At 43.2% G+C, this 16,170-nt stretch overlaps 1 protein-coding gene across 1 annotated transcript in view; it reads right to left on the bottom strand.

The window, feature by feature from the left end:
- Nucleotides 1-7,400: 7,400 nt before the first annotated feature.
- The window catches only part of CFAP299 (cilia and flagella associated protein 299), a gene marked incomplete at its 5' end in the record, with an annotated part of 29,666 nt that continues 20,896 nt past the window's right edge, over nucleotides 7,401-16,170 (bottom strand). Inside the window, 2 exon segments of the mRNA XM_010175792.2 lie at nucleotides 7,401-7,496; nucleotides 9,887-10,016. Coding sequence (XP_010174094.2) covers nucleotides 7,401-7,496; nucleotides 9,887-10,016 — 226 coding nt within the window.

Raw genomic sequence — 16,170 nt, 5'->3', positions numbered from 1 at the left:
TGTGTTTGCTTTGTATCAATGTGCAGTCAAATCCTGAGGTCTTTTTTTTTTTTTTTGGGCCAAATCCTCAGCAGACACAAACTACAGGGTATCACCAATTTCAATGTTATAGGCACAGCCAAGATTCACCATGTTATAGTAGTCATGCTTAAAAGACTCTCAGTGGTTTTTTCTGAGACTCTTAAGAAGATACTTATTTGCCAAGTTAACTAGTATTACTTCAGTGATTTAAGCTGTAGTGGTTTTCCTCATGTAAACTTTGGACCTAGGAAGTGCCAAAATTTGTCAATAACAGTTCTTAAACTTAACATCTCAGTTTTTTAGCTGTCAGCAGAAATTATCTCAATTATGCCTGAAGAAAAACTCAGGGGAATGAAACACTTGAACTCGCCCCTGGACATGGGTTCATCTGGTGACAACTGATATGCAACCTGATCAGCTTTTTGAGTCTTCTATTGATAAAGGCAAAACAAGTCATTTAGAAGGCTAAGAAGGGTTAAAGAATGTGTTGAGCCCTAACGTTGATGCAACTGCAATAAAAATTATATGTGCAGAATGAAATCTAGTCTGAACTTGGTGCAGAAACACTCTACATATTTTGCATTTTTAATGGAGATGACTAAATGTAGTGTTAATTTCTTATTTTTCTCCCTGCCCCCTTTCTGTCTTGGTTTGCCAAACATAGCAGCTTAATGGCATAATCATCAAAGCAAGTGTGGAATAAAAGCTTACCTACCTTTCCTGTGTTTATAGAAACAAGGTAAACAGTTTGGTATGATATACTGACAGGCTCCACATCGCAAAACATTATCCAACTTCCTAAATCACTTCTTTGGAATACCCATATAAACTCACCTGCCTTTCTACACAGCATACAAATCATTTTGGTACAAATGTACAAAACAGGTCTTAGTCAGTCTGGAGGGCAGATCTCTACACAAGACAGCTGCAGGGGCATGAAAATCTACAAAACATGCAGACAGACAAAAAGAACAATCACCACATGGGACAAATTCTGTGTACACTTTGGTATGATTACAGAGTGACTCCATCCTATCCAGTACAGTCACTGCAGATTTGCATCTGCAGAACTGAGATAACAATTTGGACTGTTACAGATAAGCTGTCTTTTTTTCTTGTATTTATTTCTTCCTGGCTCCCCCCTGCCATTAAGAAACAGGAAAAATGCAGAGATGTCAAATAATGATGCCCTAGAAGCAAGCACCAAACTCCAGCTGGTGCGTGCACATGCACATGCGTGCATCTACAGATGCACCTGCAGGCAGATATTTGAGGCAAAAATCAAACTGAAATTATCTGAAAATCTGGCTATGCGTTACGACAGCCCAACTGTCTTTCTCCCCGTTAGTAATATAAAAGTTACTTGCCTTACAACTGGGCAGGACTGGACCTTCCAAGCTGATCAACTACCTATACTTATTCTACCACGGTACTATAAAGAGAGAGTGCCAGTGGGTGCTTCTCATTTGTTCTCACCTGCATCAGTGAAGACAGGTTACCCACAAACATCACACTTCTGAGCTACAGCCACTGCAGCTCCAGTCAGCTCTGCAGATACTGCTCCCCACCCCTGGGCCCTAACAGCTCCTTGCTAGTTCAGCTCCATCCCAATCCACCACAGAGTCTCTAGTTTGTAAGGCAACCTAGCCTTTTTATTCCTTAGCCCAGGGCACACAGTAGGCTTCAATCTTAATTAAGTTTGTTTAAATAATGAGCAACTCCTGTGCCATTGTCAGGGCCAGCCTCACCACCCTCCAGCAGCTCCTTTCACAAATGCTCCACCAAAAACTTCCAGGTTTCCATTTTTTCAGAGCTTGCCATGTAGTGCACATACCAGGTAACTTCACAGTTATTTGTTCCCTCCACACAAGTATTCGGAAGTCCCGGGGAAGAGGAAACCACAAATACTCCTTCTGGGGGAAATGAAATAATTACATATTTGCATAACAAAGTGATATTAGCAAAATCTGTTCAGCATGTGAAGGCCAATCCCACACTTGTGCTTATTAGTTGCCTGGCTTTCAGGCTTTCCAGAATTTACTTACAAAAGCAATCTCTGCTGCTGCGGCTCCTGCATCCAGCTCTCCTCGCTGTCATCTGGTGAATTATCCCCTGCAGCTTCACCTCAGCTGGCTCGCACTAGCCCTCTGCACCATCTGTTTGCCTGTCTCAGATGGGCTTCTGTGTATTCTGCTCTGGCAGGGCTCCTACCACCAAACCTTTGGGGTCAGTGACACCAGCTTTGCTCCCAGCAGCACATCTCCAACCCCACAAAGTCACCCCTGCTCTTATTAGACCCCTAATCTCTGGCTAAGGTGTGTCTTCCTGCCCCGCCAGAAGCCATCGCTCCACAGAAACCTCATCTCTTCTGACTGGATTGTCATGAGACTCAGTCAGCAGAATCCTCTGCAGTGAGCTCTGAATGACTCACTTACCTGAAGCTGTATCACCCCTACATCCCGTATATACACATGTTTCCGTGTACAACACTGTGAAGTTCATAACCAGCACAGGAGAACACTAAGGAGCACATCAGCCAGCAGTGCTTGGAATCGCGCTACACAAACCGCAAAACGCAGAGCCCGCTCGGCCCTTTTGTTGGGGAACAAAAGTGACGCTTGCTCTCCTTGAATCTCCTTGCTCTGGGTCTCAGAGATGGGTACAGAAAAGAGGCTTTTGCTAGGCAGGGTCATGGTGAGAAACTTGTACCAAACCACTCCTGTGTACTGCCATTCCATGTATCCATTACACTTGCTTTTGTATCTCACTAGACTGGGTGTTTGCTCAGGTGGCCAGCATCAGCCTTCCCGCTGGAGATGCCTTCCCAGCGTAATTTCTTCTCCAGGGCCCAGAGATCACATGTTTCTGTCATCACAGAGAACTTCTGCTGGGGGATCTGTAATAACTCTGCTTGCAGTTGAGCTGAAATAAAACACGCCTCAAGCGAACAATAGCCAAATAACAAGAAATATATTTTTTCTTCTTGTAAAGAGCGTGTACTGCACACAGGGCTAATCTGCATGGCTTCAGTACACTCAGCACCTGTGTTTTTGTTTTCTTTGCAGTGGGAACAGTGGCTTGGCCTGCACTGCTTGTCCCTGCCTGCCTTGCAGAGAACTGCCCAAAGGTTTTATTCATTTTTAATCTGATTTCTTTTCTGTATGTAGGGAATTGGAGTTAATAGAGGATTTTCCCCTACAACCTCTATTGATGATGGCCAAAAGGAGAACATCTAATGACCTTGGAGATCTTCTTGTTCTTTACATGAGATAGGGGTCAGGTATTAAGGTGGTGCTGCCATCCCCCATTTCCTTCTTTCAGCTTTGTAGATGCAGCTAGATTGGCAAGGCTGCTGCTGGAATCATGAACTTAGAGTTCGCAAAGAGCTGCTGTGTTTTCTGAGCTGAAACCTTACTGTACAGCTACCAGATTCAAAAGTGGGGCTTAACTATCACCATTGCTTGGGTTCCTCAGACAGCCGGCCTTCCACAAAACCCCTTTTGGTCAGAGAGTGCAAAGCTGCTGATGCCTCTCCATAAAATCACTCTGAGCTCACCAGAATTTCATTTCATGTAATACAAAAAGTTTCTAACTACATCAAAGAATCCTGTTGTGACAGCTAAAGAACAAAGAACTTCAGATTTTGGTGTAAAATGACTTTTCTTTTCAAAAGATTGTATTTTGTACTAAATAATAACTCTTCCTGTGATTCTGCTTGTGGCTTAGGATGGAGCTGTTCACCACCAATCTTGTGCTACTTTTCAGCTTCGCTCTATTATCCAAAATAACAACAACAGTTCCGAACGTTGTTGAAAGACCAAAGATCCAGACTCCACATAAAAAGAACAAAGCTATGATTTTTGGCAGGGGAGGTAAAGAAATATAAAAGAATCCAAAACATATACAAGCTAATAAAATCTGTAGACCATAACTCATGTATGCAGTTTAGACATGCTTGAAAAAAAACCCACACAAAACCCCCCTGCTGGTATAAAATTTAGAGTTCTGGGGTTCCTTGGCAAGGATGCACTTTCCCATCAATGCCTAAAATCAGTTATCTTATGGCAGTGAGCAAACTCTGTACCTGCAGTAAACGTCATGATCAGTGATGATACCAGAGTCTCTTTTCAGAACAGAGCAGAGAAATGCCCATTCACCTGATGTTTATAGCCGGCAATAATTTCAGGCTGGACAGTTTGCATTTGTTTCTACTAAAAAGTCACAGAGCATAAGAACATACACAGGAAGCTTTCATGTGGTTATCAGTCCTTGGAAAGCTTCTCTCTTGATTACCATGTGTTTTGCATGTCCACTTCACAGTGTGCCTACCCAGGGCTGAACAGTGACAAGATGTTGGGAAAAACCACTGTGACATTTTAGGGAAATTGAGTGTAACAACACTTAGTTGCTTTTAGGCACCGTCCCATTTGTCTAAGAAAATTAACCTTTTATTTAAAACACAAACCAGACTACAGATGTGTTTGGGGACAGATTTGCACTTACAGCAGAGGCTAGAGTTTCTTCCAGTTAGGATTGGCAAAGGACTGTAACGTGTAACTCGGGAGCTTTCAGTTATGATCATGCTCTGGGGTCCTAGGTTTTGAATGTCAGAAGAGGCAGAACACTGGGAGGTTAACTCATAGGCAAGGACGGGTGGAAAGGAATCAAATGAGTTTACTAGGCAGCCAGTAATTCTCCGAGTTACTCTGCGAGTACCATTCACACATTGCAGATATCACAGTTTACTTTTTCTTGCAAATGAGGTTTATTGCACAAGTCAGAAATGGCATGAAATTACAATTCCATAGGAGGCCAGCACCAACTGCAAAAGATGAGGCTTCCTACATCTTTACAGCCTTTCAGTTACCTGTCTTTAGAGATATACAGTGCATTGGTGCACTCACTGACCTGAACACACATAAAGCCAACTTAGATCCAAATATCCTTCAGTCTTCCTGCAGATGTAGACATAGACTTCCTGCTGTTCTTTTGAATCAAGAACGTTGATTAACAAGATGAAAACAAGGGAAGCTGAATTTGTGGAAGCAACTTCTGAAGTTGAAAATTGACTTCTATTAAGTTCTACTTCATGTTATTTATTTATTTATCACAATTCTGAAATAATGTTCACACTCCAGGGACCACTTTCCAACTTCCGTTTTTTTTTTTTTTTTTTAATTACTTTAAAATCTGATTAGATTGAGAAAGAAAACATAACAATTTGTTTGTTAAAAGGAATGAAAAATATAATTCATACCTTTTTCACCAATTGTCCCTTCTACCAGCCTTCACAATGAGGATTTCTCCCTCTCCAGTGCTCAAGACAGGCAAAATCTAATGTATTCAAAATGGCTCAGGAGTTCTGATTTTTTTCTTGAAAAAAATATATCCCAAATGCTAAACTGTCCAATAAATGCAATTTTGCTTTAGTGCTACAAAAATATTTGTAAGTCGATATCTAGCCCTTCCCTTGAGCTGCCTCAAGAGACAGGGGCAGTAAAGCTAAGCTGGGTCAATGACAGACGCCTGGTTTTCAGGTGAAATGTAAGGAATGATGGAAGTCTGCAGGAATGATGTACTGCTAAATGAGGGAAACACCTAGAAGCACATCAAGGTCAGGAGAAGCCTGCCCTAAGAGTGCAACATCTTCCCTCTGGAGACGTACGCTTCCAACGCACAGCCCTCTGCAAAATCAAAGAGTTACCGCAGACTTGGGCTCTTGCTCCTTCCGTAAATAGCCCTGGGAAGAGACATCATTTGTCTTTGTCTGTTCGTTCTCCGAGCAGGCTTTTAGCTTGGTATTTCCATCTGCTGTGATGTGAAGGGCTCCCGTGGGTGCTGGGCTTCCCTCTGCCCGCAGCAGGCAGCGAAGCTCCGTCTGCACTAGGGGGCTCTGCTGACCCGGCTATGGAGGCGGAGGCAGCAGCTCGGTGGAGGAGAGGAGGCCGAAAACCTTCCCGAATCATTGAACCCTTCTGGTTGAGCAGCCTTGTCATGCTCTGGGTGCTTCCTTCACAACCTGGCTGCAGTTCAGGGACGAGTAAACGAACCTCCAGTTTGCTGCAAAAATTTCAGGGTGCTATGGGATGAAGTGCTCCATATAAAAAGCAAAATGTTACAGTAAAAGATTTTACTGTATTTTGGAAATGGCAAAACTTCATAACATTGAAAGTTTTATGGGAAAGAAAACAAGGCTTCTAAGTCTCTCCCAAATTATTGCAGCTTTGAAGTAACAACTTTCACTTTGTAATTGTTGGAACACTCCCTCTCCTTGCACTAAAGGGATCTTTAATGCGCCAACTGCTAAGACCGAGGCTCTCAGCCTTTTCTAAAGGGAACGTGCTTGTGATGAGGCTGGCAGATAAACCCCACCCTATGGTAAGCCTAGCAGCACTGCTACCATCTTTTTCCTTGTCTGAGTTGCCTTGCTTGTCCTTTTCACAGTTTCACAGTACCAAGGCCAGAAAAGATCATTAGAATCATCCAGTCCCTTGAAGAATAAGGTCCAGGGAATTTTATCCAGCAAATTTCCACCTACCAGCCTACCTCCACATCCTTTTTATTTTCTCTGTAATTATCGCTTTTGTTTCCTATTAGTTCTTTCTGCTGCTTAGCTTTGTGCCATTTTCCAGTTCTCCAGGAAGCAGACAGCTACACTGGTGGCTACACCAGCTGGGTGATGTAAGTACAGGCAACTTCCCCGAGTACCCTGGGAATGGAAGAGAGTCCCTTGGGCCATTGCGTTGCTGCCTGAACTTCTGGCAAGTTGCTACTAGAACAGCAGTCAGGAATGGATGAAAAGTGGCCTTCAAGGAACCACTAATGACATCAAAATGCTGCAGATTTCTTTACATTTGCCAGTCTATTTGATATAACTTCTCCCTGCTACCCTGCAAATGGCTTTGTCCATGTTACCTGTGGTGTTAGCTGCTCAACAGAGGTCCAGGCCTACCTAAAAAAGAGTCTCCCAGGAAGAATTTAAAACATCCTGTTGCTGGGGAACTATGGGACAGTAGTTTCTGTACTCCGGGAAAGAATGTGGCACTTCTGTCCCAGCCACCCTGCTGCCTTAGGGAGCAGTGGGAAAAGTTGGGCCCAAACCTCCTGTCTTCCCATTAGGTGCTTTTGCAATTCACATACCTCATGGACTTCACAAAGGACAAACAAGGGGCCCAGGATACATGGACTCTACAGACAGTATGGGGGTCTTCCTTCCACTTCCCTAAAGGAGCGGGGCACAAACCAACTCTAAACCAGTACAAAAATCCCCCTTCCTACCACTGGACACAAGGTGAGTATCTTTCAACTGTTTATTTTTCTTCCAGATGACTTTAAAACAGCTAAACAAATCATTGGGAGAAAAGCCACACAGATGGACCTTAGGTCCCTCTTTTGATGATATGGTCATAGATAACAACATGGAGATAGAGATCTGTTTCAATAGGCGTTCGTGTTGTGTTGTCTCCTGGGTAGGCCTGAAACAAAGAATATTATGGATACCCAGTCAGAAGAGAGAAAAAACATTGTTTTTAATATAATTCCTTTTCTTCTTCTTCCCTTGGAACATAAAGTTTGATAAATACAACTAGCTCTGAGGGTAGGGATTTCTCAGTGAAGATTAATGTCCTGGCATTGGGCAGTTCGTTTCTGCAATGCTTTTAGCAGATGCAAAGACAGTGATAGAGTTCTTTTAGCTAAATACAACTAGGAACAAGTGGACCATCGACTGGTCAAAGAGAAGGCCCACTTGCAAAGATCAGGTAGCTGACACTAAGTCTGTTCAAGCTGAACCCCATGAGAGACAACTCATGCTGATTCTAGTTTGGCCCATAGCAAGCACTTCTCAAAAGCTTGCTCTCCATCAGTGAGTGCTACAGAAAATCAAAGCCAGGTGGATCTCATGGGGACTCACAGGCCTGTGCCCTGCGAACCTGTGAGTGTACACAACGTACACACACAAATGCTTCTTAGCGTGGCTCTTGGCATGTGAGGATCTTTCATGTAGACGCTAAAGAACTGGTTATCTGTTACAGATGTTCTGCAGCTGCAGGAAGTTGGATCGGTGGCCCACTTTCAATGCAACCAAACACATTTTTAGGTACACATTTTTGAATTTCTAACAAACCAACGCACTTATTTTGAAATGCATATAATTTGATATTTTGTACTGTTACTATTCATACGCGACCATCTTTCATGGGAAACACATCAAAGAAACCATCATCCTAGATCAGTTCTGTAGAAACCCAAACAAATTATTGCCCAGCTTAGTTCATGTTGGTTTTCAGAGTAACCAAAGCCTGGGTGTGTTTGTCACATCCAATCTAGATTCCAAGGACTTCAGTTGTAAAGTTTAAAAAAGTGCAGTTGGCACAAGAGGAACACAGTCAGTTTCTTACAGAGGAAAGCTGTCTATGATGTTATTTCCCATTCCGCTCCCAACATGAAAGATAAAATACCCACAGCAATTTAATCAGCTTTCAACTATGGCTGAAAATGGGAAGTCTGGGTATGACTCCAGCATTTGCTTTGTTTGGATTCAACTGCTGTGTAAATAAATGGTAGAGATCAAGCAACTTCAGCAATAATAGGATCAGAGCCATTTTCAGGTGAAAGCAAAGCATGCATTTGTGCTGTCAATCGTATATAAAAGACACAGAGTCCACAATGTTCATCCAGTTTATAGCACAAGTATTTTCCTTTCTTTTATTCATTTGTAAATCCTTCTGAACCATTTACTACATGCTGGAGAAACACAGCTCTCCACAAGAAGACACATCTAGTGTCAAATTTCTGTTTTGTGAGGGACAGGGTTTAAAATCCAAGTTTGACCCTTATGCCAGTGACAATCTCAATCTGCTGTGATAACTAAATGACCTTAATGGGGCTGCTTTCCTTAGGACTTCTCAAATTCTTTGTTTTAAGGAGGAAGAATAAGGACTGTATGCAGTTGGGAGAGGAAATCTGCCAGTTTCAGTTCACCAGTGTAAAAATGCTGGGGCAGAAGATGGCCCATGCTTCAGATACAGGAACTGATTCTTCTATCTGAATTTGCTCATGTTCAGCAGGCCCTGCCAGGATTTGGGATATTACTATTCCTGCAAGTTGCAGCTTTTGTTTCAAAGTAGCCTAATACTTATTTGTTTTTATCCACTATTTCTTTATTTTAGCCACCTGTGGGCATGTGTCATAAAAGAGATTTGATTTTTAAGAGGAGATGAATACAGAGACCACCAGCCCCAGGATGTCTCACCAACATTTTAGCAATTTTTCCTTTTAGGTAGAGGCACGTGTGTCATCCTCTGAGTAAAGCACAGTGTCTTTCCACACCAGATGTACCTGCTTATACACTCCCCATGCTTTGGTCCTCACATCGTCCAGTGAGGTCCTCACATCAGTCCCACTTTCCTCCTCAGCCTGTTCCCTCTCCTGTGCTTTCCTTTCCTTAGCGCTTCTCAGCAACGCAATTAACAGGACACAGGCTCAGCCTGCAGCCTGTCCTGGCAGTAATGGCACAGTGTCTCATTCTGGTTGGAAGGAAAAAGGGCAGAGAAAGGGGCAGGGAGTAAGAGAAACTCTGCTTCGGAAATCTTTTAAGTTTTATCAGTCAGTTCAATTTCTGATTTCTGTCATCACAAGGGAAAGGTCTAGACACACTCAGGTATAAACAAGGTAGGCTAAGTTTATCCTGACAGGGACAGAGCAGCTATGTTAACAAGGGGAATGGCAAGTCTGAGTAAGCCTGAAATATTAGGTGTGTATTGATAAAGATACTAGGTGCAATCGGACTCAACAGTGTAGCAATCAAATTCCATTGCATAAAGGCAGTTTAGAATATTGGGGGGGGGGAGGGGCGGACATTTACCTTGGGATCCACATTTATTATTTTCCCATCAATTTTGCTCTTGAAGAGTAGTCCACAGGCATTTTCTGCAATCACTTGGTAATTTGGGCTGGAATTTGAAGTGCTGACATTTCTATCCCAGTTGTAAAAGCTGTGAAAATGTGAAACAGAAATGCTGTACTTTTAATGGATGTCATTCTTCCAGCTTAAAGGGCAGATTCTGACCTCCTTATTCATGTTGAGTAGTTCCTGATTCCACAACAGCCCCTCTGAAAGCCAGACAGATTCACTGAGGAGCAGAAGTCCACTAAATATTAGAAAACCTGACCAAATGTGGCCCTACATATCTGATCTCTGGCAAACCAAAACTGAGGCCCCTAGCTGTCTCCTCATCCATTCAGTACTAGTATTACTAAAAGACTCAGAGCCCAGGTTATAACTAGCGGGAAGTGGTAGTGCTTGAGAACTACTACTGTGACGGAAACAGCTCTGCAGACCACCTGAAAGTGCTTCCCGGACCACCACAGATCTGCAAACCAGATGTGGGAACTGATGGTTCCCCTTAGGATCTCACTGGAACTCTCTTGCTGCCTTACTGTTTTCCTTTCCCTTGTTTTGAATATAATTCTGGTAGTAAGGAGTTGTTGGAAGTCTCCTGGGCCAGATATAGTGGGATGGGCTGAACTCCAGCTCTCCAAGGAAAATCCCAGCTCCCCAGGGAGCTGTGGGTGTCAGCCTGGGATTAATTCTGGAGCAAACCCTCAATAAAGCTGACTGTTCTTCTAGTTTCCAAAATGTGCGCCGCTAACGAAAAGTCGAAAGGAATCAGCCTGCTATGTCAAATACAAACGGACACAGGAGGGTTTCAGCCGTTTATCAGGGCAGAGGTGCTGGAATTCCCCAAGCCTTCTCACCCATTTGTTTTTTGACTTCTCAAAGTTTTTATCACCTGACCTCAGCCCTTGTAGGCTTTGTACTTGCCACACAGCCAGCTAACAGGCTGTCATTTGCATTCTCATTGTTATCATTTGTTTAGAAACCTTTTCAGCACAGTATGCACTGCTACAGGTACCTTGCTGGGATACTCATTTGATCGCTGAAGTGGCACGTTGCATTTCTGCTGCTGATCAGATGAGTGTATGTTTTGCAAAAGATGGAGGAGATGGAAGCAAGTCAGGAAATCATTCTGTGTGTAAGGAGGATTCAAGAAATTTAGAAAATACCTTTTAATTTTCCTGCCTTCTGCAAGGATGCTTCATTCCAACTAGAAACATGGTTCTGGTTTTTAAAGCACCTCAATTTCTTCCTCACTTTGAAAGAGTGCAAAACAATAGGCCTCACTATTACGTATACTAAACTTTTTTACATCCTGAACACCTCTGTGGGAATGGAGCAATGTAGACTTAGACTTAGAGTTGAATTTACAACACCCTTACAGAATTCATCCTGGCATCACTGAAGTCAGTGGGCAATTTGCCACTGAAGTCGGTAGCCTTGGATTACAGGCAGATAATGTACAATGGCCTCCTCAGCACAAAGTTATGTCCTTGAGCAAGGAGTTAGCACAAGCAGAAGCTGCCCTCTGGAACTCTGTGCAGCTTAACGCTTAGATGCCTGCAGAAAATGAGTGAAAGGTGTGTGTGGGCACAATTCGTTCAGCTTAGTAGTAATAACTGTTTTGCTTTGATATATTAATTGGTCACATTCGTTTGTCATCTATAGATTTATTTAATGATCCTGAGTACCCACGTTATGCAGTAAACAGAAGATTTTTTCATTTGCTGTTTAAATCTAAGAATACGCACTAATTTATATAAAAATTAAATACACAGATTCTTTTTACTCAGTTTCCTTATTTCATCCATACATCTTTTCCCTGTACTCCAGGACACAACTTGGTTAATGAGTTCATCTGCACAAATAGAGATTGTTTCTGCTGGAAAACCACTACCAGATTTGGAAGGAATCACTCTATCTTGGAGGGGGAGGTGGGGGGGGAATATATCTCTCTGCAAGGACTTCTCCATATTCATTGAAAAGAAATTAAAAATCTGAAGGCAGAAATAGTCAATTAGCTGTCAGATAATAACTTCCTGCATTTTGCCAAGTTTCTAACCCCACCACTACCATACTTCCCCATTTAAGCCAGCGAAGACAAGATCAGAGCTCAGACAGCCTTTCTGCTGGGAAATCAATGTCTAGTGCAAACAGTTTTGTTATGGACTCTTTCAGTCCATGACAATTTAGTTCCCATCATGTGCTTAGATGTGAGACATAAACCCCAAGTCCACCTGCAACGTGAAATTAATCTCTCTGAACCCTGTACTGAGAGCTAAGAGAATGGGGCAGTGCCCCGTGCAACTCTCCAGCCGCCTTTCCCACATATAAGCCCCAAGCTTCTTGGCATTCCCATGTTCTCTAAAACAAAGACAGCGAGATGGTGGCTGCTTTGAGAAAGCCTAGATGTTTGGCCATGGAAGGAAATTTCCCCTGCATACCTTTTTTCATGTTCTTCAGTGAAAACTGATGACAACCAGAGATTCAAGTAAGCCTCACACGCACCTTCAGCAAGCAGGATGAGGACTACTGCAGCTAGAGGACAGTGTCACTGGGAGAACAAAATAAAACATGCTAGCATGAAGCACTCATAATATTGCCTAAATAGGCAGGAGGTCAAAGGAACATTTTGACCAGAGGAGGAAAGGGCTGGAGAGGGCTTCTCTAGAGCAGCCTCTCCCCTACCAGTTACTATTAAGGTGAAACTTTCTCACTGTAAGCAATGCATTCTACCATGAGGCTGCTGCAAGAAGAGAGGGCTGGAAATAAGGACCTAGGGAATCCCATCTCATCTGTTTTTCTTTCTGTAGAATAAATACCAAACTAAACTTCAGCAATAAGTGCTATTTAGAAGTTACTATAATCCCAGTCTAATAAAAGTAATTTTTGTTAGCAGAATTCCATTTGGCTTTAAATATTTAAATTATCCTGAGATTAAAACATGCTATTAGATGAATATAATCATATGCCAAAGAAAATATTTCAGTGTACATTTTTTCTATTATTGTTTGATTACCATGTGTTTTGGAACAAATGTAGGAGTTTTTAGCATGGCACTTAAATATGTGGAGTATGAGAGACTTAGCAGTGCCTACAGTCCAGCTGCAAGAAGAATGCATCTTGAGGTTTTTAATCTTTTTGTTGGTTTTTTTTAAAGACAATGACTTGTTGGTGCAGTGGTGTACAACAACTAGCACACTGTGTTTGGGAATACAGACTAAAATATGTGAGCCATGTTTTTTAAGTTTTTTCATCAGCTAATTCTGGTCTGAGCAGATTTTCATTCTGCAGGCAGAGAGATGCCCTCCCAGAACACAGGAGTCTGAATACAGGTTTTTGTATCCTTAAAGTTATCCTTCGGGTACCAAGATGGCAGCACATCAAACCGTACGGTGCTTATAGAATGTCTTTCATCCAAAAATCTCTGGGTCCTTTTGTAAACATGCATTAAACCACTTGACATTCTTGTGAGATGTAAGGCAGGCTTTATTACAGCTCATCAGTGGCTGGGGGAGCCAGGGCGCAAGAAAAGTTGGAGATTTTTCCGTAGGATACATGGGCTGATAGCAGAGCAGCAATGAGTCCCAATTGCTGGCTCCAGACAGGAGATGGGGTGCTTTGGTTGGAGCCCTGTGGCTATTCACATTTGAGAAGTTGGACAACTGTTTTCCTAGAGACAAATCCTTGGCAAATTTAGAAATGGGATTTTGATGTCTCGGTGTGCAATTGTCCCTCTTTTTCCCTTATTCCACAGTAGGAAACGAACTGTGATGAAAGAACTTCTTACACAGCCTATTCCAGGGCTGAAATGCCACCGTGCATCAGGCCTGGGCAGACAGGAGAGTGCTTCAGACACTGAACAAACCGAGGGTTGCCAATCACCATCTGACCAAAAGAAAAGAAGGTGTGCATCTGCAGGGTAAGAGCTTTGTTTTCCCAACTTACTATTTACTATTTAAATCAACAAAATCAAGGAGACAGAACACAGTGTGAAGGTATTTATGTCTGTGTTGGCCCCACCTTTGATCCCATGGGGTTAGATTATACTACCCTATTCTTTCTTCCCCTCAGGATAAGGATTGGTTCCTTGATTCAGTTCTCTACTTTTCTCTCCCCACCCACACAAACACAAAGATAAAACCATTCCCTATAGCAGACTGGGACTTCAGTCAAAAACTAATTATAAACAATGATGGCTCAACAGCTTTTTTCAGTTTGTGGTTCTATGAATTTGCGATGCAAACTATCTGGCTTCAGACCCCCTCCTGGTAATTTACAGACCAGCTGGCTTTAGTTGGGCAGCAGCAGAAGGGTGCAGACAAGGGAGACCAGGATGCAGGACAACAAAGCAGACTAGAACTGGGAATAAAAAGCAGCAGCAGCAGCTCCTTTATCATGGTGTTCTCTTTCTTTCTGCCCTCCGGTAGGAGTGCACTGGTAATCATTCTAATGGGGGGAAACTGGCATTCTGCGTCTGCTTGCCAAATATGACAAAGTAGCAACACACTCGGATGGGATTTGGCCTGTCAGTCCTTCTACAGCTTTCTGGTGCAAATGAGGTCAATGCCTCGGTGGGACATGACGATGTAATACAGCACATATGCCTGACTTCAGGCCAACCACTGTTTCATAATAAGATGCGTGTCACAGACCTCTGGTTAAACAAGAACAAGCTACTTTTTCCACCTAAGAAATGTAAAGATGCTGACTTTTGCTTTTCTTTTTCATATTGAAGCAGCTTTGATGGAAATCAGCTGATTGCCAGGGTAGGGCGAGATATGCTACAGTCCTTTGGAAAACCAAGGCTGTTTCATTTGACCACAGTTACTCTGCACAGTAGCTATTTTGGTGCTTTTTTCCTGCTTACCTGGCCTATGTTGTCACCACTGGATTAAAACCCTGTAACATTTAGCTAAACTCATATGTCTGATTATCTTCCAAACTGGTCGCAAATCAGGAGTAACTCCAATTAACTCTTGTATAAAATTGGTAGAAATGAGCATCTGGCCCTCAGGAACAACTCACACCCTGGTTTCCTAGAGGCAGTGGAAGAGCACAGTGCTGCCAGCTGCACATGCAGTTACAGAGCAGGAGTCACCACAGTAGGTGGCAACTGCCTGACACGTCCTCTTTATACTCCTGGCACTGGGAGCAATGGGGATCTCTGCCTTTAATCTGTGGCCAAGCTTCCCTGCTCAGAACTGGCACAGTGAGAGGAAGTTTAGCACTACAGCCAGAAATAATCTTTAGGACTTGTTTTAGCCCTGCCTTTGCCATTTGGCTAATGTGTAGTTCACTGCAACTCATTACTGAAGTTGGGTCCCAACAGCTCCATCAGCACCCGGGTCAGCAATGACATCGCGTGCCTGCGAGGCAGTTCTAGGGATGAACACTGTGCCAGCTAGCACCGGCTGTGTCTGAACCCAGCAGAAATACAGGGGATTTTTTTCTTGCTCAAATCTGGACAGCTCCTGCAGCAGCACCAGCACCTTCTCTCTGCAGTTCCTGAACGCAGCCATTCCTTGCATCTCTCCCAAGCAATAGCAGAAACCCCCAAATTTGGCTCAACAGAGAACAGTGGCAAAGCTGCCGCTGGTTGCAGGTGGGTTGATGCTCACCCAGTATGTTCAACAAGCACAGGACAAGGACTAACACATCACTGCTAGTCATTGAGACTACAGCTACCCCATGGCAATGAAGCTTATGATTAGCAAGAGTCTGAAAATACCTCCCTGAGAAGTTGACTCCCCACTTTTTGTATGACTTCAAAAACAAGTAATTTTTTCCTTTTCCCTTCCTTCACTTTTTTTTTTTTTTAAACATAGGTGACACTCAGCAAGAAGAGCTCTGAAAGGAGCACATGCATGCCCATTCCTGTTTGCTTGTGATTCCATAATGAAAGACCGATGAAAACAACACTCCATGGGAGGTTCAAGATCCTGACACAACACCACAAAACCAGTGCTGCGAGGATGCGCAGATAGGCAAGCCCTCTGCACAGGAGACCCTGCTATGAAGACCGATGATGAATGCTGCACACGGTGCGTGCGGGGAAGTGTCCAGTGGGGCACAGAGCTTGGCTTTGGGCCTTGCTTTCATTTAACATCATCAGTGGCATGCTGGAGCAACTCTGAGATCACGGGATTTGCAGAGCTCCTCTGGGCACTGTAACCCTTTGATCTCACCTTCTCCTCCCGATAACCTCCCAAGCCACATGGTGCTCTGCCTCCTGCCTGCGATCTGCCTCT

Source organism: Antrostomus carolinensis, unplaced genomic scaffold, assembly GCF_000700745.2.
Source record: "Antrostomus carolinensis isolate BGI_N321 unplaced genomic scaffold, ASM70074v2 scaffold11889, whole genome shotgun sequence".
Taxonomy (NCBI): Eukaryota; Metazoa; Chordata; class Aves; order Caprimulgiformes; family Caprimulgidae; genus Antrostomus; species Antrostomus carolinensis.
This window is presented reverse-complemented; position numbering and strand designations above follow the sequence as displayed.